Raw genomic sequence first — 23,899 nt, forward strand, 5'->3', positions numbered from 1 at the left:
AGCCTTCTATACCATAACCAACCCATGCTAGACTTAGTGAATAAGCATGTAGACAATCTAGCTTCACTAGTATTGAAATCAACCAAGTATAGATTCTCATATCTAAAGCCTTTGAAGATTAAGTTAGAGCCATCTACACTTATGATTTCTACATTATCTACCCCAAATATGCATTTGAATCTAAGATCACACAATTGAGCCACGGATAGCAAATTGAAGTTCAAGCTTTCTACTAGCAACACATTAGAAATGCTCATGTCATTGGATATTGCAATCTTACCAAGCCCCTTGACCTTGCCTTTGCCATTGTCACCAAATGTGATACTATCATAACCATCATTGCCATTGGTGTTGATTGAGTTGAACATTCTTGCATCACCGGTCATGTGTTGAGTGCACCCACTATCAAGAACCCAATGCCTTCCTCCGGCTTTATAATTGACCTACAAAAGAAGATCAATTCTTTTTAGGTACCCAAACTTGCTTGGGTCCTTGAAGGTTAGTCACTAGGCTCTTTGGTACCCAAATGACTTTCTTCTTTGAGCCCATCCATGGTTTACCAATGAACCTAGCCTTCACACCATTTGTACCCTTAGTAAGCATATAGCATGAATCAAGCTTAATAGAAGATACTTTAGCATTTTTGCTCTTGTTTTTGCATTCTTGCTCTTTGTGACCCACTTGCTTGCAACTAGTGCAAAACCAACCGTTGTTCTTCACAAAACTAGTCTTGTGAGGAGCAAAGGCCGCTTTGCTTTTCTTGAGGGTATAGCCCAATCCCTCTTTGTAGAGAGAAGCTCTTTGGCTACCCAAGCACATAAGCAAGCGGTCCTCACCACCATAAGCCTTAGCTAAGGTGTGAGTGAGCGTAGTGACCTCCTTCTTGAGGTTCTCATTCTCAACCACTAGTGAGGCATCACAAGTGAGACCATCACTACTAGATGAGGTAGAGGTGGAAGTGCTACAAGAAGGATTAGTAGGAGCAACAATGATAGGCATAGATAGTGATTCATCAATTATATCATAAGTTAAACCTACATCACAAGTTTCAACACGCTTCTTTTTATCTTGTTCATTAAGCAAAGTGGAATGAGCCTTTTCAAGCTTTTTGTGAGCCTTGCCAAGCTTCTCATGGGCTTCCTCTAGCTTCTCGTGAGTTGCTTTGAGCTCATCAAGGGCTTGCTTAAGGGCTTTTACCTCCTTATTCAAGCTCTTGCATTCCCTTCTCTTAATGTCAAAGTGTTCTTTAGCATCTTCTAGCATGTCAAATAATTCATCCTTAGTAGGTTCATCATCATCACTATCACTATCATTTTCATTTTCATGTTCATTATCATCAACATGTTCTTCATCACTTTCATCATCACAAGATTGTACCTTAGTGTCCTTAGCCATGAAGCATGATGAAGATTCAAAGAGAGAAGGCTTCTCATTGATAGCAATGCTTGCAAGAACCTTCTTCTTGGTGGTCTTGTTATCATCACTATCATCATCATCATCACTTGAGGAAGCATCACTATCCCAAGTGACTACATATGAACCACCCTTCTTCTTCTTGAATGCCATCTTGTCCTTCTTCTCTTTCTTTTCCTTCTTGTCCTTCTTCTTGTTCTTCTTGTTGTCATCATCATTGTCGCTATTGTATGGGCATTGAGCAACAAGATGATCTTTGCTTCCACACTTGAAGCACCTTCTTGACTCTTCTTTGTTCTTGAATGAAGATTTCTTTCTTCTTGCACGGTAGCCCTTCTTCACCATGAACTTGCCAAATCTTTTGACAAAGAGAGCCATCTTCTCATCATCATCATCATCCCAAGATTCTTCTTCCTTACTTGATGTTTCTTGCTTTGCTTTGCCCTTGGATGATGTGGCTTTGAATGCCACGCTCTTCTTCTTTTCATCCTTCTTCTCATCTTTCTTCTCCCTCTTTTCTTCCTTCTCATCACCATCTCTATAAGCATCATCGGTCATGATATCTCCTAAGATTTGGTTTGGTGTCATTGTGTTCAAACCGGTCCTCACTAGTAAGGTGACCAACATGCCAAATCTTGCGGGCAAGCATCTCAAGAACTTATTGGAGAAGTCCTTGTCCTCTATCTTCTCACCAAGTGCTTTGAGATCATTGACAATCACTTCCATCCGATAGAACATGTCCGGCACACTCTCATCTTCCTTCATCTTGAAGCTTGCAAACTTCTCTTTGAGAATATATGCCTTTGCACCCTTCACGGCTTGAGTACCCTCAAATGATTCTTCCAATTTCTTCCAAGCTTCATGAGCCATCTCAATATTTTTGATTTGCTCAAATGTTCTCATATCAATTGCATCATGAATGGCACTTAGAGCAATGTCATTGTTTTGGAGAAGCACTTCTTCGGCGGCGGTGGGATTTTCTGGATCACCAATCTCAATTTTGATTTCTACCACCTTCCACACCTTTCTATTGATTGACTTGATATGTGTGGTAATCTTTGACTTCCAATAAGAATAATTTGAGCCATCAAATTGGGGTGGCTTCTTGGTGTTGTTGATTTGAGCCATTTTAACACCGAAGGTTGTTAAGCCTCAAATAACGGTGACCTCGGCTCCGATACCACTTGAAAGGTCCTAATGGCTAGAGGGGGGTGAATAGCCTAATACAATTTCTACAACAACACTTAACAAAATGGTTAGATAATTATGAGGCGAAGCAAGTGTTGCGCTAGCCTACTCAAAATACAAGCCACCTACCACAATTCTAGTTTAGATAGTGTCTATTCACACAATAGCTATGACACTACCCTATGTTAGTGTGCTCTCAAAGGCTAACTAAAGAGCCACACCAACCAACCAAGCAAGCTCTCACAACTAGCTACACTAAAGAGCTTGTCAACTAGTTTACGGTAAAGTAAAGAGAGTGATCAAGAAGGTTATACCACCGTGTTGATGAAGAAACCAATCAATCACAAGGATGAATAACAATGAAGACCAATCACCTCGGAATCAATGATGAACACAATGATTTTTTACCGAGGTTCACTTGCTTGCCGGCAAGCTACTCCTCATTGTGGCGATTCACTCACTTGGAGGTTCACGCGCTAATTGGCTTCACACGCCAAACCCTCAATAGGGTGCTGCACAACCAACACAAGATGAGGATCACACAAGCCATGAGCAATCCACTAGAGTACCTTTTGGCACTCCACCAGGGAAAGGTCAAGAACCCCTCACAATCACCACGATCGGAGCCAGAGACAATCACCACCTCCGCTCAACGATCCTCGCTGCTCCAAGCCATCTAGGTGGCGGCAACCACCAAGAGTAACAAGCAAAATCCACAGCGAAACACGAACACCAAGTGTCTCTAGATGCAATCACTCAAGCAATGCACTTGGATCACTCCCAATCTCACTATGATGATGAATCAATGATGGAAATGAGTGGGAGGGCTTTGGCTAAGCTCACAAGGTTGCTATGTCAATGCAAATGGCCAAGAGAGTGAGCTTGAGCCGGCCATGGGGCTTAAATAGAAGCCCCCACAAAATAGAGTCGTTGTACCCCTTCACTAGGCACAACGCGGGGTGACCGGACGCTCTGGTCCAATCGACCGGACGCTGGCCCTCAGCGTCCAGTCACGTGATTCACGCCATGTGTCCCCTGCTTCAAATATTGTTCATCAAATTTCAACGGTCATCTGTTGACCGGACGCGTCAGTTAGAAAGTGACCGGACGCTGGACCTTAGCATCCGGTCGTTTCCTGTAAGGTTCCAAACACGATTTTTCCCAACCGGACCCGTCTGGTCATGCTTGATCGGACACAGCCAGCGTCCGGTCACACAATGTCTCCTCTGTACGCCCTACGTTAGCACTGACCGGACGCACCCTGCTAGCGTCCGGTCACTGAGCGACTTAGTGTCCGGTCATGAGACCGAAATGCACGTCCTCTGCTGCCACTGACCGGAAGCTCCGGTCCAACCGAGTCCAGCGTCCGGTCACTCACAGTGACCTCCGTCTTTTCTGTCTAGGGCGCCGGTGGCACCGTCGGACTATCCGCACTCTACGGGCGGACACTTTGCTAGTGGAGTTTCTTACACTTGCACCCAAACTTTACCACCCTTGATCAAATGTGCCAACCACCAAGTGTATTACCTTGTGCACATGTGTTAGCGTATTTTCACAAACATTTTCAAGGGTGTTAGCACTCCACTAGATCCTAAATGCATATGCAATGAGTTAGAGCATCTAGTGGCACTTTGATAACCGCATTCCGATACGAGTTTCACCCCTCTTAATAGTATGGCTATCAAACTTAAATGTGATCACACTCTCTAAGTGTCTTGATCACCAAAACAAAATAGCTCATACAAAATATACCTTTGCCTTGAGCTTTTTGTTTTTCTCTTTCTTCTTTCCAAGTCGAAGCACTTGATCATCACCATGCCATCATCATCATCATGCTATGATCTTCATTTGCTTCACCACTTGGAGTGTGCTACCTATCTCATGATCACTTGATAAACTAGGTTAGCACTTAGGGTTTCATCAATTCACCAAAACCAAACTAGAGCTTTCACCTCCCTACTCCCTCTCCCTCTTCGCCTCTCCCTTCTATGGTTCTCCCTATCCCTATCTCCCCTCTAGATCTCATAGATTATGTGAGTTCGTGTCCCCGTCTACCCCTCCTCCACCGCTCATCATCCTTCTAATCGGTGTGTCGTCTTCTCTGGGTGGCTGTCATCTTGTCCGGCACCAGGCTCCGGTTGCGCAGGTATAGTACAGTACAACCCTAACCCCGCCTGCCACCGGCGAGCAGCTCCCTACTCCTCCTACTTGATCCCCACCTTGCTCCCTCTCCGCCTCTCCCTTCTCCCTATCTCTATCTCCCCTCTAGATCTCAGTGATTATGTGAGTTTGTGACCCCATCTGCCCCTCCTCCGCCGCTCGCCGTCTTTCTAACCAGTGTGTCGTCTTCTCTGGGTGTCCCTCGTCTTCTCTGGCATCGGGCTCCGGTTCCGCAAGTACATCCCTAACCGTAACCCTCCTCTTCTTCCATTGATCTATTCTGATATATTGTTTTCCTCCTCCTCCATGTATTTACGTAGGTCGGTAGCCGATGCGTCGTCCTCTAGCTATGGCATAGAGCGACCAAGGTGGCCCTGCGCACCATTGAGGAACGGTGCTGGAGAGCCCTCTACGGTTGAGGGCGGCATAGCTGGTGCTGATGATGAGATCATCTAGCCGCTCATTGGCAACAACGATCTCATCGCGGTAGGCCTGGCACCTGAGGACGACGACGACACCCAAGAGGACGTTGCTGCCTTGTTCGATCTGGACGGCGACGGTGGTGAAGGGACGATGGCGACTGGGACCCCAGTCTGCTTCGACGGCTGAACTCCATATAGCTGAAAAGATATTGGAGTTTCTAGAACTATTTTATGACTCAACTGTTGTTCTTTCTGGTATTTACTATCCAACTAGTCCACTTATCCTGCACCATTTGCTAGAAATTGCTTCTCATTTACATGCAAGTGAACAAGATCAAAATCTAATTGTTATTGTATATCCTATGAAGATTAAATTCCTTAAATACTGGCAGCATATACCTCTGTTATATTCATATGCATTCATTCTTGATCCTGGAGCTAAGATGAGAGGTTTATTTAGAGTCCTGGAATTACTTAAAGAGAGCACTAGTTGTGATTATACTTCATATTATGCTGATGTGAAAACTGAAATTTACAAGTTATTTAACAAATATGAGAGAAAGTTTGGTGCAGCTAGGAGTCAAAGGGTTGCACAGCTTGCAAGCCATACATGTAAGAGAAAACAGGCACGGGGAAGAATCTTTGGAGGCCCTAGATCTATTGTTGGTCCTTCCCCTGCCTGTGCCCCCACTTTATCTTCATCTGCTTCTACTGCTAGTGAGCTCTCAGTTTATCTGGATAGTGACAATATCATTGCATATAAGGATGATTTTGATTTACTTCTCTGGTGGCGTGACCACAAACTAACCTATCCAGTCCTATCTATAATAGCTAGAGATATTATATCTATTCCTGTTTCTACTGTCTCTTCGGGATCATATTTTAGCTTGATAGGAAGGATAATCGAAGAGCGGCGACGCCGTCTGTTTCCTGAAACTATGGAGATGCTGACCTGCATAAAAGATTGGGAGTTGGGAGAAAGCATATTATAACATACTGTTGATAACCAAGAGCTAGAGGACTCCTTCAAGAATCTGTACCTTGATGATGATGCAGATGTGGCTATTGGTACTGCTGGTTCATCTGGGGCTGGGGCTGGGGCTGGTTCATCTAGGGCTGGTACATCTAGGACTAGGGCTGCTGGTAGTTAATCTGTTATCTCCATTTTGTATCTATCATCTGTGACTGTGACAAGTGTGACTTGGGACCTTTGAACAATGATGGAAGACTTATTAAGAGTTGTGCTGCACTCTTTTTTCCTTTCTAGGGTTTCTCACAAGGTGAGTTTTATCTAGAAAGGTTTTTAACAAGGCAGCATTGCACAAACAACTCATTTATCTTATCTCCTTTGGTGTCTTTTGTTTTGTTGGATTTGGTCATTTGGAGTTTGCTAAGTTCTTGACTTAGAAGTTAGAATCTGTGTGTGATCAGTTTGTGGCTGAGTGTTGGATGAGAATAAGAATTTTGGAGTTTGCTTAGTTCTTGACTTTAGAAGTTAGAATCTGAGAAGAATATGGTCATTTGGAGTTTGTTGAGTGTTGGATTAGAATCTGTGATCAGTTTGTGACTTAGAAGTTCTTGACTTATGAATTGAAATTTTGAAATTTGAATGAATGAATATGTGCTAACTGTTGGATGAGAAGAATTTTGAGGTGCCTTAAGATCAACGGGCTTTGGGCCGGCCCGGCCTGCAGATCTAGCAGTGCTTCGTGGGCCAGCACGACACAAATTAAGGCCCATAGTGCCGTGCTTGGGCCGAAGGCTAGACACGGCCCGGTGGCACAGCATGCCGTGCCGGCCTAACCCTCTATGGGCCATGCCTAGCCCGTGCCCATGCCATGCCGTGCCAAGCCAGGCCGACCTGTTGGCCAACTATAAGGACATGTGAGAACCAAGAAGGTACCCTTCTCCAAGATTGGGATCATATTCTTTTTCTATTTTATACCTGTACTATTATTTCCTCTAAAACAGAAACAACCGCAAAAAAAAGTTGCAAAACATAAACGGAAACCATCACGTACATGGGGAAAGCCAGGAAAAAATTGTTTCATCCAAAAACGATTTGGAAAAACTATATAATCTGATTTTCAAACAAAAATAAGTCTATTTGGATTAGCATTCCTAGCTATCCTACATATGTTAGTCATGATAATCACTAATTTAAAATAAATATGTTAATTAGCACCATAATAACGTAATTAGCAAACGAAATATGCACTAATCAACGTATTAGCACTTATCAAAACTAATCATATCATCATAATTACTAAATAATAATATAACATACTAATAATGCTTAATTTATTTACTAATGACAAAGACCAGAAGACATGCATAAGCTGGTCCGCTAGATTTTTACGAACCAGGAAATCCAGTATCTTATGGTATATTCCCTATATAGGGATTTCTTTATCCCAGTGATCCACCAAACAAAACACTGGATATCCAAGCAACCAAATGCATCCTAATATTAGGTAGGTATAGATAGATTTTACAACTCAAGGTGGAAAATTTTTTGTCCTATAGAAAGCCGTTTCGGATACCTTATACTTGACTCATTAAGACTACACTGGCCAATATCCATGTATTTGTCAGTTAGACCCCTTTTGGAAACTCAAGTCCCTTTAAAATCCATGACATTTTTTAGGGTAAGAAATTCAAGGAGATAATACCAATTTAGTTATTTATGGAGGGTTTTCTATCCCTGGGTTTGTCTCCTCCTTTGCTTTCGAATTAGCACTTAAATATAAAACACCCGCGTCTGTGTCAACGGAAGAGATAGATTTATTCTACTAGGACATGTATGGATATCGATTGAGCTGGCTATATAATGAACACCGGCGCGCCGCACCTAAGGCTCTTTTGGAAACTCAAATTCCCTTAAAATTTATGACTTTTTTCAAGGTGGAAATTTCATGGGATATTATTTGAATAGTCATTTAGTTATTTAAGGAGGTTTTTCATCCCTAGGTGCATCTTTCCCTTCCTTCCACATTAGCCTGAGACATAATAAAGCCGTCCCAATTATTTTTGCACAGTACTACATCCATCGGTCTCCGAGCACAGGACCCCGGCCGGGCAACAAGAGATAAATACGGTGCAGCCGCCGCTCGTCGCCTCTGATCCCACGACTGTACCGCCGCACCATGCAGCAGCAGCATCCCTCCACGGTGGCGAGCCCTGCGGCGAAGCCCGGCGATCAGATCCTTGACGTCACCCTGGAGAGCTTCATCCCGATGCACGCAACGGGCGACGTCGGGCTGCTCGCCGACGTCCGGGCTCCTGCTCCGGGACAGGCGGAGGCCTTGGGCGTCCACCCCGTCGCCGCGCTGGGGAGGCTGGCCACGCCGCACTTCGACGTCCCGGACTTCCGGCACGTCCCCGGGCTCGGCCAGCGCACCGTCGTCGTCTCCGTGGGCGAGCTCGCGCGCCGGGGGTTCGCCGTCGGGTTCGGCCCCTGGACCTGCGACGTGACGGACCCGACCACCGGCGCCGTCGTCAGGAAAGGCCCCATGCGGTGTGGCCCCTACTACCTGGATTACCTCAGGCACTACTGGATTCACGAGCTTTGCCGTGTGCCAGGGGCACTCGGTGAAGCCCAAAAACACTCGGCAAATCATTTTACGGCAAACGCTAGTTTGCCGAGTGTTTTTTGTCGTATACTCGGCAAAGACGTTGCCGAGTGCCCAAAAAACACTCGGCAAACATTTTCGGCAAAAAATAAAAAAAACCACGGCTGCCACCGGCCGCCGCCCACCACAGCCGCCGCCTCCTTCAGCGCCCAGATCCGCCACCACGCTACTGCCAGCACACCCACGCACCACCAACACCACCACCACGCCAGCACCACGAAGCCCGCCGCCCGCCGCCACCAAAGCCCAGATCCGCGCCACCACGCCGCCAGGAAAGGAGGGGGCGTCGGATCCAGGGAGAGGGCGTCGGATCCGGCGAGGGGGGCCGCCGGGGAAGGAGGGGGCCACTGAGGAAGGAGAGGCAGCTCCACCGCGCCACGCCACGCCACTCCCCGCCCACAAAGCCACGCCGCCGTGCCGCGCCCGCAACGCCGGTCCACCCCTCCACCACCGCCTGGGGTGCGCCGCCGCCGGGCCCCCTCCCTGGATCTCACCGTTGGGGGAGGGAGGGAAGGAGAGGGCGGCATCGGCCACCAGATCTCGCCGGTGGGGAGGCCGCGCCAGGGAAGAAGGTACGGGAGGGGGGAACTAGGGAAGAAGGGAGGGGCAGGGAAAAAGAGAGGGCCCAGATCGATGGCATGGAAGAAGGGAGGAGGGGAGGGGAGGGGCCGGATCTGGCGGGGAAGAAGAAGGGGAGGGAGGGGAGGGGCCGGCCACCGGCGCGGAAGAAGAAGGGGAGGGAGGGGAGGGGCCGACGGCCGGAGTGGAAGAAGAAGGGGAAGGAGGGGAGGGGCCGGCCGCCGGGGAAGAAGGTAGGGGAGGGAGGCGGCGCCGTCGAGAGGAGAGGGGGCGCTGGGGGAAGGGAGGAGAGAGAAGGGGTGGGGACGGGAGGTGTGGGGGTGCTGGGGACGCGGTTAAGTAAGGAATTTTTTTTTGCCGAGTGTTCCAGATCGGGCACTCGGCAAAGTTTTTTTTTCATTTTTTTCTTCTCCTTTTTTTTGCGGAGTGTTCTAGATCTGAGCACTCGGCAAAAAAATATTTTTTCTTCTTTTTCTTTTTCAGAAAAAAGATTTTATTTCTTTGCCGAGTGTTTTTTTAACACTCGGCAAACCACCTCTTTGCCGAGTGTTTTTTTTTGACACTCGGCAAAACGCCCTATTTACCGAGTGTTTTTTTTTTTGCCGAGTGTTTCTGTCGTGGCACTCGGCAAAGAACTTGTTTGCCGAGTGCCCGAGGGAATACACTCGGCAAACCCAAAAATACTCGGCAAATTTGAGGATTCCGGTAGTGAGGGTGCCGTCAAGCTGACGTGGCACAGGTCCTGTGGATTAACTGTGGCACAGGGTCTTTTTAGTTCTTATTATGTTTCAAATTAGTAGTAGACTAGTAGTACCAATCTGGCATCATGCCGACCTCTAGCTTTTCCTATTTTTTAAAAAAATATTTAAATAAAGCTTTTTCTAGCTCAAACTTTATTGTCTCTTAAGTTGGGCCTGTTTCTACATTTTTCGATTCGTAACAACTCATTACTCATCTGTATAATGTGGAACAAATGTCACTTTCCCATGTTTGGTGGAACACTCTCTATAACAGTCGTGCATTTGGAATTTGATTATGGGTTCACCAAACACCACGGTATGGCCCAATGGGTCACATTGTCAAGGACCCAACCATCCATGAATCGATGATGATCACACTTCAGGACTTGCATTATCTCAAGTTTACCCAACTCTTATATTTACGGTTTCAGAACCGAAAAAACATTAGAGCATTTACATGTCTTTGTTAGATTTTTCTAGTTGTTTGGACTTATTTTTACAGGACAACCTCATTGATTTAGGTCAGCCTCTGCTTATTTTAATGATTATTATGTATAATTTATAGGTTCTATGTGTGCACACAAGAACGTTATCAAAACTAAGTATACAATGTATGAACAATTCAATTTTTCCCCTTGAAAAATTGGGGCGTAAATACAAAAAAAGTAGTCCGGCCTTCTTGGCCATTCTCTTTTCAGAAGTGTCCGGCCTTCTTGGCCGAAGATGAGGCCTGGTTTAGTTCCTAAAAATTTTCACCCCAAACTATCATATCGAATCTTACGGCACATGCATAAAATATTAAATATAGACGAAAAATACTAATTGCACAGTTTGGTTGGAAATCGCGAGACGAATGTTTTAAGACTAATTAGTCCATGATTAGCCATAAGTGCTACAGTAACTAACATGCGCTAATGATGGATTAATTAGGCTTAATAAATTTGTCTCGCAGTTTCCAGGCGAGCTATGTAATTAGTTTTTTTTATTAGTATCCGAAAACCCCTTCTGACATCTTCGAAACATCCGATGTGACATTTAAAAATTTTCATTTCGCGTACTAAACACCCCCTTACTGCATTCTGAATCTTCAGGCCTTGAGATACAGGAAGCCATGCACCACTTTTGCTGCTACAACCTCCAACTCTGACCGCAGCTCCTCTTCTACCAAGGGGGCGAAGATGGCACGTAGAGCCAGCCTTCATCATTAGCACGCTACGCCGTCGATGAACCACCCTGTTTGTTCGCTCTGGTCGCCGATAATGTCCAGTGCCATGTTCCATTAGGTTTAGAGCTACCATTCCTCAGTGCTCATTTCACAGAGCCTTTCAGCAGAGCGTCGGCAGACAGGTTACGCTGCATCTGAGCCTGCAGGCTGTACTGCTTTTGCAGGTCCCTAAGCCTGTCCAGGAGCTCTAGGAACGAAGGGCGTTTTTGTGGGTCGCTGCTCAAGTAAAGAATACACGCATTAGGGACTGCTAATCACACTGCTCATCAGAATGAAACTATGATTTTCTCAAAGATGATTTGGGCTTCTATGATCTTCAAACATGAACTCCACATATGCATTCAACTAGTCAATTGTTGCTTAGTAGGAAAAAGCAATATGCTTACCTATCCCAACAACTCTCAATCATCGATGCCCATTTAGGATCTGTATCGCTTGGAATGTCCAACCTCTCATCCATAAAACCAATGGCTCCGATAACCTGCAGCATGGGGGTGTCACAGAATTGATTGTATGAGCAGGGCGCAAGGATAGTACTCCACTGATGGCGATGAATGTTGGTCTAGCAGTCACACATAAAAGACAATGCACATAGAAATATAGAATCCAGTAGGGGCCTCGATTGGCCCCTCCTGTTTCCTCAAAAAAAAAAAAAAAAAAAAAAAAAAACAATGCACATAGAAGCAAAGAGACCAACTTTAGTTACTTATTACTATTTGTACCTAGTTAGTTGTTCTTCTCAACAAAATTGTCTGCCTAGCTCGACCCGCTAGAGCAGAAAAAAGGCACCAAACAATACGATAGAAGTCCATGCATGCCTAACCAAAAGACTAAAAGACAAATGCACTGGGACAATTTACCTGCATTGTATTGAGATTATCCCAGGGTATCTTCTGGGTCACAAGTTCCCATAGAATAACCCCATAGCTGTACACGTCAGACCTATATTTACCAAGAACAAAAAGATCAGTATCTACCAATCCTAAAGCCAATTGGAGGCGCACACAATGTCAACAATGTCTTTGTTGAACGTACTTTTCATCTGAAGGTTCATTACGTAACACCTCTGGGGCCATCCATTGTGGCTGCATAGAAAAGCTAATTATCAGATTTTGTAGATCAAAGTTCATGACATTATCAAGTAAATTTTTTTACTCACCGTTCCTTTTCCAGTTTTTGTTCGCAAAAACGTTTCGAGTTTTAGACGTGAAAGACCAAAATCTGCAACCTGATTGAACAACATAAATGAGAAAAGAAAGCATGGCGATTGGAGAACTTGAATTCAAGTGTTACCTTTACAGTCCAGTTCTTGTCAACCAACAAATTTGATGATTTTAGATCACGGTGAACAATAGGAGGGCTACAATGGTGAAGATAATTCATACCCCTTGCCTGCAAAAATAGAAACAGTGTGTTCTAAAACCAATAATGCTACATAAGCTCGTGTACAGCCAAGATATTACTTATATTTATACAAATTACCAAGCCATTTTTTGTATCAAGTGATTCAGAGTCCCAGAAAGAAACTGAGTGATGATGTGGTTCTACACCCAGACCACCAAAGTTCAAGTCCTCATCAGGCGAATTTGGGTTCTTAATATCGAGCTACCTAGTTCCTCGTAAGTTGCTCTAGTTTTTTCTTATGTCACAGCAGAATCACTTAAATTGTGAATGTATTTTCAAAATCACGTAGCACTGCATTAAGTACAAGACTATATACCATGTTATACGTATTTTCATACACGGAAGCTAACTGATATGGCAAGTTTATGTGAAGTTTGACTTCTCTGATACATGCCTGTCAACAATTAATGACACTGTAATGCTTCTCTGTTTATTCATTATGCTTCTTGTCAGCACAATAAAAGAATGTTTATCCAGTTCTCTGCTAATTCACTGTGTTAATTACAAAAAAAAATACTAGAATTTATTTGGCTTGCAATTTCCCAAAACTTTATGGAAAGATAAACAGCACTCACAATGTCTATAGCCATGTGAACTCGCCGTCTTGGATCCAGCTTGGCAGTGTTCTTTTGAAGTAAGCGGAACAAACTCCCCCTGCGACATGGAAACAGCAAAGTGTGGAATGGAGCAAGGGGACAATAAATGCTTTGCTCTTTTGTGCTTGTAAACAACTGTAGAAGATTATAAAAGCTGATATTTAATTGTAGTACCAAAAAATATTGCAATTGATGGGAAAGCTTGTTCAGTTAGTGCAAAAATGATGCAGGAATAATTTGACAATGAAGTGTAGTGATCTAATACTGAAAACGACTGTTACTATTAACTTTCACTGAACTAGTAACTCCAACCAAACAACCATCTTCGCGAAAGAACTACAAGTAACTGAAAAAATCTCATATCCCAGTTACTGAGTGGCTAACAACTGGGTAATAGACCTACAATTAGTGAATGTGGTAAGACCGTAAGAACAATAAAACAAACAGTTGATGGACCCAGATTTTTTTGTCAGTGCTAAATACTTTAAACAAGGATATCCCCAAAGATTACAATCGATATTACAAGCATTACACTTAGGTCTAGAGGCATTAGAATAATTGCAACATAAGCCAAGGGTCTTAAATTAGGTCAAGGTATATGGCCCATTGGTTTATAATTGGATAATGGATTTCTGCAGACTAATCCTATCAATATACAAGGGACTACAACAATACATGATGCACCATGTTAATTGGATGTGAAGGACATGGGAACTTCGGAAGTGTCAGATTGACAAAACCATTTCTGTCATCATTGGTAAATAATCTATGGTTTGGAATTTCCAATTCTTCAATATGAGATGTACATATTTGAAATTTCACACCTGAAAATATTAAACAGGACATATCCTTTGATTTCCAGCCCAGTATAGAAAACCAGGTGTTTACTACTCAGATTTCACAACTTGACATAGGCCCCTTAACATTATAGTGACTCATATTGGTTAGTAGGGGTGGTTGTGAGCCAAGAAGGGTTTGATTCTCACCTTCTATATATTATTAATCCTAGGGTTGACATTTCTCCCCCTAGATGAGTTTTTTATAAAGCTATATAATAAATCAAACTGTATAGGTTAATCCCATTATACCAACAGAATAGAAGTAACAATCACATAAGAATATGCAAATGGACAAATGGTCCTTTAGTCATAACTTGGTGTTCTGACAACTTTACTTGTAAGAGATTAAAACACACCGTGGAAGAAATTCTGTAATAATACAAAGTCGTTCTGGAGATGCAACTGCACCCATGAAGAGTATAATATTTGGATGACGTAGTTTCTTCATCAGTGATACCTGCACGTATGAAGGATATGGATTTAGAAAATTAACAACATAATGAATAGTATAGCCCATAGTCTACAGAAACACAATAAGCAAAAGATAACACTAAGAATTGTCAACAGTGTATTCCTTTTTGGGTTTTACAGAAAAAGCATACAAGAGCGAAAAGATTGTTTATGGTTTCTTTGGGTACATGAAAGTCCTACCAACATTTTCCCTTCAGAAGCTTACAAGTCATAATGGAAGCAAAATATTGCACATCTGACACAGATCAGCATAAGCATATAGAGAATATGAAATTTTTAAAAAATTCAAGATATGAGAGCAACAAAAAAGATCCCGCTACAAGATAAAAAAAACTTTATTTTAACGCCTGCAAGATGGCAAGCAAAAACTTTAAAGCAGTTCAGTGAATTAAAGCCTATAACACCCTCTGATATGTAACACCTGTCGTCAACAATATAAAGTCACAAAAAATTCTTACCCATCCTGCAAAACTAGCAGGAGACTTCCTGGATGTGCATTCGATCAAGGAAAAATATATTAGAAAGTGGAAATATAAATGCCAAGCATATCCCACCCAGTTACCCAGTGATTATAGAACACCATCATGTCATGTCCTGAGTTGACACATAGACATAATTTCAGGATGGTTCAAATCTGTTCAGTTTGTGAATGCATCAGAGCAAAACAAATCTTGAGTTACTATAAAATTATGCTGAAAATGGCCTCAAGGAATTGTTCAGAAAGTTCTTGCTTTCTGCTTCTGCGACTTAGTAATCAACCTAACCTGTGTCTGTATGCTTCGTTGTGTGTCCTCATCCACAGTGACCAACTAGTGCAAGAATGCTTTGCAGCATGACTCAATCCACTGACATAGAAGCATCATACTTGGATGAGCTAATTGCCAACATGGTGATATTACTACAACATGGTCCATGCCATGTGTTTGCATGTGTCAGAATTTTGTGTTGCTGAGTTGATTTATCCAATATTGATCTCCTCTCTTTATTCCCTCTTTGCTTATTTCTCCTTGTCCTTCCTATGTGGAAGTTAAAAATGGTTTGCCTAAACGTAACTGTTGTAATGCACTAACAAGATGAGGAGCTACTTTGTATATCTAAATATCTCATGATATGCCTTATGTGAGTGCAGCAGTGGTTGGCTAACAATGGTCCAAGCATGCTGCAAAATGTTTTCAAAAAACTAAGTGTGTTGTGGAAAAAACTGATAAAGAGTGTGCGATGATGATTTGCATGTCAAGTAATGTACCATTTTTCCATGGTATGTATCGTAATTTTAGTACTGAAGTATCTACATCGACAATTGCTATAGAATTGCTTCAAGAAAAAGAAGAAAAAGGAAATCAAGTTCATATGCATGCATATATAGATTAATAAATGTCTACCTCTTGTCTGAAGGTATCTATTATTTCTTCTGAATATTCTTGCATAGAGAATAGTTTAACTGCTACATCCTACAAAGAAATAATATAAGAATCTAAAATCAGTCACTAAGAATAAAAATTCATGCATATTCACAGAGGTAAGGTTACATACCGAGCCATACCACTGAGCATGATACACTGTTCCGCAAGAACCTGCCAAACATGAATAGCATAAGCAAAATATATCTATTATAAAACAGAATGATAAGTAAACAAAAGATTTATTGTTACTAATAATGTCTGATTATATGCATGATCATACGGAGGAAAAATGCCATCCCTGTCATGATATGCAAGACCTTAAAATGTAACATTATCATGATATGGAGTTCATGCCACCAATTCTATAGTGAAGCATGGAATTAATTAAAATGCTTTGAAGATTTTAGGAAACAGTGATATGGATTCAGCCAAAGAAAAACACATAAACCAAAATTATTAAGAAACTGCAAAATTCATATCCAGGGGCTTAGGTGTCCCCATTAGCAAATTTAGCATGTTGCTTAAGTAAGGTCTGTGCATGCATAAATCTTTTGGAGCACGAGTAAGCAAGAGAAGTGTGTTTCTACATTTGCTGACAAATAGAAGCATTTGCAGAATGAGAAGCGAATACCTTGACCTACTTGTTCTCCAATTACTAGGTCTTCCCACAGAATCTCATAATCTAGGCAATCTGCTTCATGATCTACTCTCTCAATAGCACTGCTATCAGAACTTAAACTGCTGCCCAAACTATTGAAGCTATCATTGGTGAAAGACCACCAGTTACCCGTTACTTCATATTTGCTTTCCTGGGTGCTATCAGAATCTTGGTAGTCTGGAATTACAATTGACTCTGGACCAGCCAGATGTATCTGGTCATTGTCTTGCTTATCATGGAACTGCAATGAGTTCATGTGACCCTTGTCAGGACCATTCTGTTCGCGCCCTTTCCAAGGCCACGATATCCCCTTATTGGCCAATAATTCCTCTGCCTTTGAACTAATCTTGTAAAGCCTTTCATTTCCATCCCCTGAGTCATCACTACTTGTTTTACTCGACTTCCCAGGGGAATGGTCTCCTTTAACAAAGCCATCATGCAGTACATCACCTCTAGGGGTGTTTGTTCCACTAGATGCCAGTTCTTTCTTGGAATCATCTTCAGAGTACTGATACTCAGAACCGCCACCATATTGTTCATTGCAGTTCTGACCTGTCTTCATCCGAGAACGAACTCTGTTTGTAACTTTGCTAGCCTGTGGTGTTATTCTAAAAAATCAAGAAAACAGTACACTAGGACATAAATTAAGAAGAAATGACACAAGAGAAACTTTCTACTGCAATTGAGTAGTAAAGCCTTTTTTGTCTGTTCAGAAGTACACGTACCAAAGTTGTTATCTTGGAGGCTATAGAAGATTGGACAGGTTGCTCAGACTCAAAGGAACTTTTATTTAATAAATTGCATTTAGGCCGATTGTTGACTTGAAACCGGGGCCTCGCTGGATGTGTATAGGACCTCATTGAAGTTGAAGGGCCCATTATATCCTCTAATGTCTTCGTATCAACTGAGAGACAAATGAGACCCACCAAACTGCCATCATCATCATACAAAGGAGTATTATTGGCCACAATGAAGAACCGTTCTCCTGACTTCTTTTTAACAGGAAACTTCCCTCTCCAACATTTCCCCATAAATATATTTCCGATGATATTGTTTGCTGCCTGAGCATCATCAGGATGAACCAATAATTCAACGGCATCTTGACCAACTGCTTCTGATGTAGAATAGCCATACATTTGTTCGGCATACCGGTTCCTAGATAAAGATTGGAGTGTTTTGTAAAATAGGCAGTAGCAGTAGGGTTCAACAGTGAGGTAGTAAGTATAGGCTAAATTGCAGATTACATTAACAATTTTACATGCTTCCTGAGCCAACTAAACAACAATCAGAATGAAATGTATGTACAGTAATTGAATATAGCAAGTAACACCATGAGTTCGGACCCAGATATGTACCAACACAACATAAACAACATTTTCTCGCTACACATTCTGTTAGTCCCATACCAAACATTCAAGCTGCGTTCCAAAAAATTGTACAATTGTGCATACAACCTTTTAATAAGTTTTAAAATGTATACTGAATAAATACTCATAAAGGCCATATGATATATCTTCACCATTGCCACCCAGGTTGACCAAATAAGCAGCATAGAACTTTGACTTAGGATATAAAACGGTCTATACAATTAGCTAATCAGCTGTAAGTGATGCATCAAATATCCTGACACTAATTATTTTGCGCAGATATTAAGCCAACTTTTCTGACTTATTCTACTTCCATGCGCATGGTGAGCTGAACATGGTCACATAACACTGTTGCATGATCACTAGAAACCAGCTAAGAGACATAGCATCCATTCCAATATTAAACCATGTTTACTGCTGCAACAGGTTCCCTCCCACTAAAACTATAGTTTCCTGTAAATTACAAGGCTAACATTCGCAAAATCAGTTACTTCTTACTCAAAGGCACGCAGCAGGAGTGGCTAAGGCGCTAAGCTACAAGCGACCAACCATCACTACAATGGTACCTCCACTAGAAAAAAGTGCAAATTGATCGAAATCGTTTTCCAGACTTCAACAGAAATAACGAATGCTTACTGTTCTCTAAGATTGGTTTGAGCCTCTGCATAACGCTTATCAGACATTTCACCGAACACTCGTAGTGCAGAGTACACAGACAACCAAATGCAAGGAACCTCACCAGTAAATGAGCTTCCCGCCGGGGGCAATGATATGCACGGCCTGGCCCAGCGCGTGCAGGGCCCTGATGTGCTGGCGGTCAGTGAGCCCGATGCGGCCCACGCGCTGCAGCCGCGACGACAGGAACGGCGCCGCGGGGAGGGCGCGCCGCGGCGGGCGGCGCGAGGCGTGGTGCTGTTGCTGCTGCGCGCCCTGCTGCTGCTCCGGCACGAGCTTGGAAATCTCTCGCTTCAGCTCCGCCTGGCCCTCCTCCAGCTCCCGTATCTTCCGCAGCAGCTCCTCCGCCGCCATCACCGGCGGAGCGCCTGGTGCTGTGTTATTGTATCAAATGGCAAAGCATCAGCGGCGTTCGCGTTCCCAGAGCTCGCCGCAAGGTGGCAGCAAAGTTGGCGCCTTTGGACAGGCTTCCGCGACCCGGTTGGCCGCAAGAAAGGCACCTTTTATCGATTTCTCGAAGAGTCCTCTGATCCAAGAAGCATAAAGCGGCGGCGTTTGTTGGCTTCCCGGCAATCCGGGGAGCCAATTTGGCTCAATCCTGCCTTCTGGAAGCTTCTGAACTGGAATTCAGAGCTCCTACACGCCTCCTAACAGAGAAAAGAATTCAGAAATGGGAGGAACCCGGTCAGCAGGAGCCAGAGGAGTTCTTGCTCCCCTGCTGCTGCTGCTGCTCTGTTCTTCCGTCTGCAGCCCTGTTGCCTGGAGATGCAGCAATGAGGATTGAGAAGGGAGGGAGAGGGAATCTGTGAATCCCAATCTCTCTTGGCTTTTGCTTTGGTTGTTCCTCTCGCCTGCCTCTGGACTCGCTTTCTCTTTATTCCCTCAGCCACAGCTTATTATTTATATGCTTTCTTTATCCTAATTGGAATTGGGTGGTGGTGCCGGGGATGATCTCTACAGCGACGGCCCGTGTCCCTGTCGACCCAACTGTGGCAAGCTGCAAGTCTGCTCCATCGTCGGCGGAAAGCACCTTTGTTCCTTTATTAATCCCGGATCGTGTGGCCCTGCAATATTCCTCAGTATACTACTCTGTAGTCTGGACTCTGGACGCATGTGTGTGTTGGAAGTTACTGTACTGAGTACCTGCTAGTGTTTTTTTTTTTAAGAAACAGGAGGGGCAAAAGCCCCCACTGGAGATTAAATTAAGTAAAAGCAAAATAAAGTACAGGTTACAGGAAGCAGAGCACAAGCTCAAGAAACAAAAAAAAAGAGAAGAAAAAGATAAACAACAAGACTATTAGAGCAAAGTGTTTTGCAGCCATGAAAGGAAGGGTATCTCAACTTTCTTTTTGATCCTGAACTTTAAGTTGATCAACTCAGATCTTAAATTATTTCTAAACTTTTCTGGACTGGGTTGCATGCCTTTGAAAATTGAGTCATTTCTTTCTGACTAAATGCACCAGTTGACAAGAACAAAAAGGTCCATGAAAAAAGGCAAGTTTAACTGCAACTTGAACTCCTCAATTGCGAGGAAGATACTGCTCTCTTGAGAAGGCTGAAAGTGTAGAATGTTCCAGCATGCCAAGGAAAAGGGGCAGGATAGGAAGAGGTGCTCCAGTATTTCCTCTATATTTGCAAGGCAGAGAATGCAATTGTAAGATTTAAGTGCATATTTCGCCTTCTCAGTATATTTCTTGTGCTCAGCCAATCCTTGAGAAGCAACCAAAAGAAAACCTTGCGCTTTGGTTGGCATGATGTGTTCCATAGCCAATGAAAAGATGGGTGAATTTCTGAGTGTCCCGAAAGGCTTCTGTAAGCTCTTGAAGCACTGAATTGAGGTGATCCCCAGATGTAGCTCCATCGGTTCTTGGGAATGGTCCAGATCATCCAATATTGCTGAAAGTGGCCCCAACTGAGAGAAAGCCTCTTCAGAAAGGGGGAGAGAGAAAAGGCTAGTTATGTCTTGTGTGCTGAGAACCCTTTCCATAGAAATATTTTTGTTTTTTTGCAAATGAGTACAACTCTGGAAAATTGAGTTTTGGGATCATGTTATTCCAGAGATCATCCCAAAAAAGAATACTCTTCCCATCTGAAGCTGAGACTGCTGCCATACCTTTAAATTTATCTATAAGTTTTAGAATATCTCTCCACCAAAATGAGCCTCTCTTAGAATTGGATGGAACCCTGCCATTAGAGTAGTGAAACTCCCATACAAGATTAACCCATGGAATATCCTTTCTGTTATAGAATTTATCAAGGTTCTTGAGCAATAGGGCATCATTTTGAGTACCTGCTAGTGTTGTCTAGTAGTACTACTCTACTTGGGGAAACGGGGAGTAAAGACTCTGGAGGACATCTAGTGCTTGTTTTGCTTCTTCTTCAGAAACAACATTTTGATGTTCCAAAAAAAGATAAACATTTTTCATTTATATTATTTTCAAAATAAATGGAAAATCTATGTTATTATATGGCTAATATTAAACAAACTGAAAAACCATTAGACATGATCGAGGACGGAGCGCTAGTTTTTGTATGGCTAATATTTATACATCATCTATTTTATCTTTAAGTAAAAGATCTTACATGTTGTACTGAGGTCAAATTATTTTGGTCAAAGTTTTTGACTGTATGGATGGTAAAACTAACAGCATTTATTTCGAAACAGGCAATAATGTCCGTTTTTCCCAATGCCCAAATGTCTTTGAGCACATGCACAACTAGTAAAACTTGTCCTATACCGAAATTTGTCCGGGGCGGGGACCGCGTCGTGATATTCCCACGGAAGATGTCAGTTTCGGTAGCACTGAGTTTTTTTTTTCCAAATGCATGAAGGATATCAATGTACTCCTTTGAACAAATATATATTTTTTTAGATTACACAATACAACGCTGACGGTCACAACGTATGCACGCTCACCTTTAACGTACACATGCAAATCATACCCATACGAGTACCTTCAAAAATTGGGTCGGTAAATCCTCAAGACGAGATTAACAGAGTCACCACATACGTCTACCTTTGTCGACGGAAACACCGCTTACCACTTAAAAGCACAACAATGTTAAATTCTAGAATATTCTCGCTCCCACAGATAAATATCTTTTGTGTTGTCCAAAACCAGATTTTCTTGACAAGAACTGCAGAGGCATTATTAAACTAACTCCTAATCAGCACTATTAAATTGCATGCACCGACCAGTTCAACCCAAAAGCTTAAGCTGATGGGGAGAGATGGGCAATTCACTTATATTCCAACACTCCCCCTCACGTGGAGGCTCTCTCAGGCCTCAGACGTGGAATAAGAGCGAGCACCAATTATTTCATTTAATTGCGCTAACCAGGATTCGAACTTGAGACCTCTGACTTTGATACCATATTAAGTTGCATGCACCGACCAGTTCAACCCAAAAGCTTATATTCCAACATGTACATTAATTTGAGTTTTGAAGATAAGAATAGAAACAAGCAAACATGTATTACTGATGAAGATAACACAAGACCAACCATGCATTTTGTAAACTGTGTTGAATAAGTAAGTTAAGGACCAATGCAAACGCTGTTGACGGCCACCAGAAGTCAGGAAGAAAAAACGATACAAAAGACGCATGTCGGCGAAGAAGGAAGGCCCACCAGAGGCGAAGCAAAGCAAAAGCTTCGGTACATATGCATGGTATAGTAACGCCGCCCGCGGCGGTGGTGGCATCATATCAGACGGCGCGGCATGGACCCGCCTTGCCGTTGCCGGCCTCGTGTCTATGTTGCGTTGCATGCAGCATTGCGGCTGCAGGACCAGCTAGCAGCAACCTGTCGCTCGTCGGCGGCGTCTCGTTTCTGGACGGCCACGGGGTACCCTACCTTAGGTGCAAAGCTGAGGCTCAATTTGAATAAAAGTATTTTTGGAATTTCAGTAAAATACTATGGCATTTCGAAATAAGTACTTCTGTCTTTAATGTGCCGAAAAGTGTTTATGCAACGAACTTACACACTGATTTCGTATAGCCAACTTGGTCCCTACTTTCAGCTTTTTCAAATGGGCACAGATAGAGGGATGTTTCACAACTATTTAAAGATAGAGGAGGGGGTGTAGGTTTCCTAGTTTCAACCAAATAGCTTATAACTTTTTCTATACTCCCTCCGTCCTCAAATAAACCAATTCCTAGAATCCATGCAAGTCAAACTATCTTAAGTTTGACTAACATTATAGCAAAGAGCAACAACATTTATGACATAAAATGAGCATATTATGGAAATATATTCTATAATATATCAAATTATACTAATTTGATGTCATAAATATTGATGAGTTTTTCTAAAAATTTGGTCAATGTTTAAAATTTTTGACTTAAGCCAACTATAAGAATATATTATTCAAGGTCAGAGGGAGTAACACATAACTGATGACAGCTTTCCACATCTCCTAGCTTACAACAAATTTTCCACAACTCACGGTAAAACCTTTAAAGTTGTAGGTGCTGAGATGGTAACAACATGCATACATCGATGATCCATGCATGTTTATTTTCTTCACTCCAAAATTGTGTCAAATAAGTAAAATCTGTTCAATACTTTGTTGGAGTCGACTTAGGTTTGTCCTTCTCCACTTGCATTTATGACAATCAAAATGGAAGGCAGTATATCTACAGTAATATATGGAGTGCCAAGTGTGGAGTGAGGACACAAGTCACACAACCAAGCAACTTGCCCAACTAGTTGCCTTACATGAGAAGGACTCGTGCGTATCTTCCAACCCACTTGCTTGCAGCCTTGCAGCATAAGCGTTTGACTGGCCTATTCAATCGTCTGGCCCAACTACAAGCCCACGCCCCGCACGCTTCCGCTCCTGTCTCCGTATCCGTATCCGTAACGCAAACCCTCACCACTCCATCCTCCCCAGAAAACACCGCCGCCCCTCGATTCGGAGAAATCTATGTATATAGGTAGTCGAGCACACCAAGAATGGTGGAGGTCAAGAGCGAGAAAACTATGAGCGAGTGGAGGCTGACTTGGAAGTCGTTGAAAGTGTATAATAACCTGTTGCAACGCACGGACACTTTTGCTAGTATTTCATACGTACGAGAATTCCATGACATTTTTCTATAGAAAAGATGAAGTATATTCCATGGCCTT

General features: G+C 42.9%; 1 protein-coding gene across 2 annotated transcripts; it reads right to left on the minus strand.

Moving 5' to 3' along the window:
- Nucleotides 1-10,710: 10,710 nt before the first annotated feature.
- Nucleotides 10,711-19,684, minus strand: LOC136484231 (uncharacterized). 2 transcript variants are annotated; one of them, XM_066481455.1, is made up of 14 exons: nucleotides 19,273-19,684; nucleotides 18,837-19,146; nucleotides 17,456-17,885; nucleotides 16,704-17,286; nucleotides 16,203-16,243; nucleotides 16,052-16,120; nucleotides 14,555-14,655; nucleotides 13,339-13,417; nucleotides 12,653-12,751; nucleotides 12,519-12,587; nucleotides 12,395-12,444; nucleotides 12,220-12,301; nucleotides 11,746-11,840; nucleotides 10,711-11,575 (listed from the first exon to the last, which is right to left on the minus strand). In XM_066481455.1, the coding sequence occupies exons 2-14, from the start codon at nucleotides 19,124-19,126 to the stop codon at nucleotides 11,443-11,445; spliced, it is 2,121 nt and encodes a 706-aa protein (XP_066337552.1). In that variant the 5' UTR covers nucleotides 19,127-19,146; nucleotides 19,273-19,684; the 3' UTR covers nucleotides 10,711-11,442. The 2 variants fall into 2 exon arrangements, with proteins under 2 accessions (XP_066337552.1, XP_066337551.1); XM_066481454.1 differs by having other exon boundaries at nucleotides 10,713-11,575; nucleotides 16,704-17,325; nucleotides 19,273-19,678.
- Nucleotides 19,685-23,899: the final 4,215 nt, after the last annotated feature.

The sequence above is a fragment of the Miscanthus floridulus genome, chromosome 9 (assembly GCF_019320115.1).
Source record: "Miscanthus floridulus cultivar M001 chromosome 9, ASM1932011v1, whole genome shotgun sequence".
Classification (NCBI taxonomy): Eukaryota; Viridiplantae; Streptophyta; class Magnoliopsida; order Poales; family Poaceae; genus Miscanthus; species Miscanthus floridulus.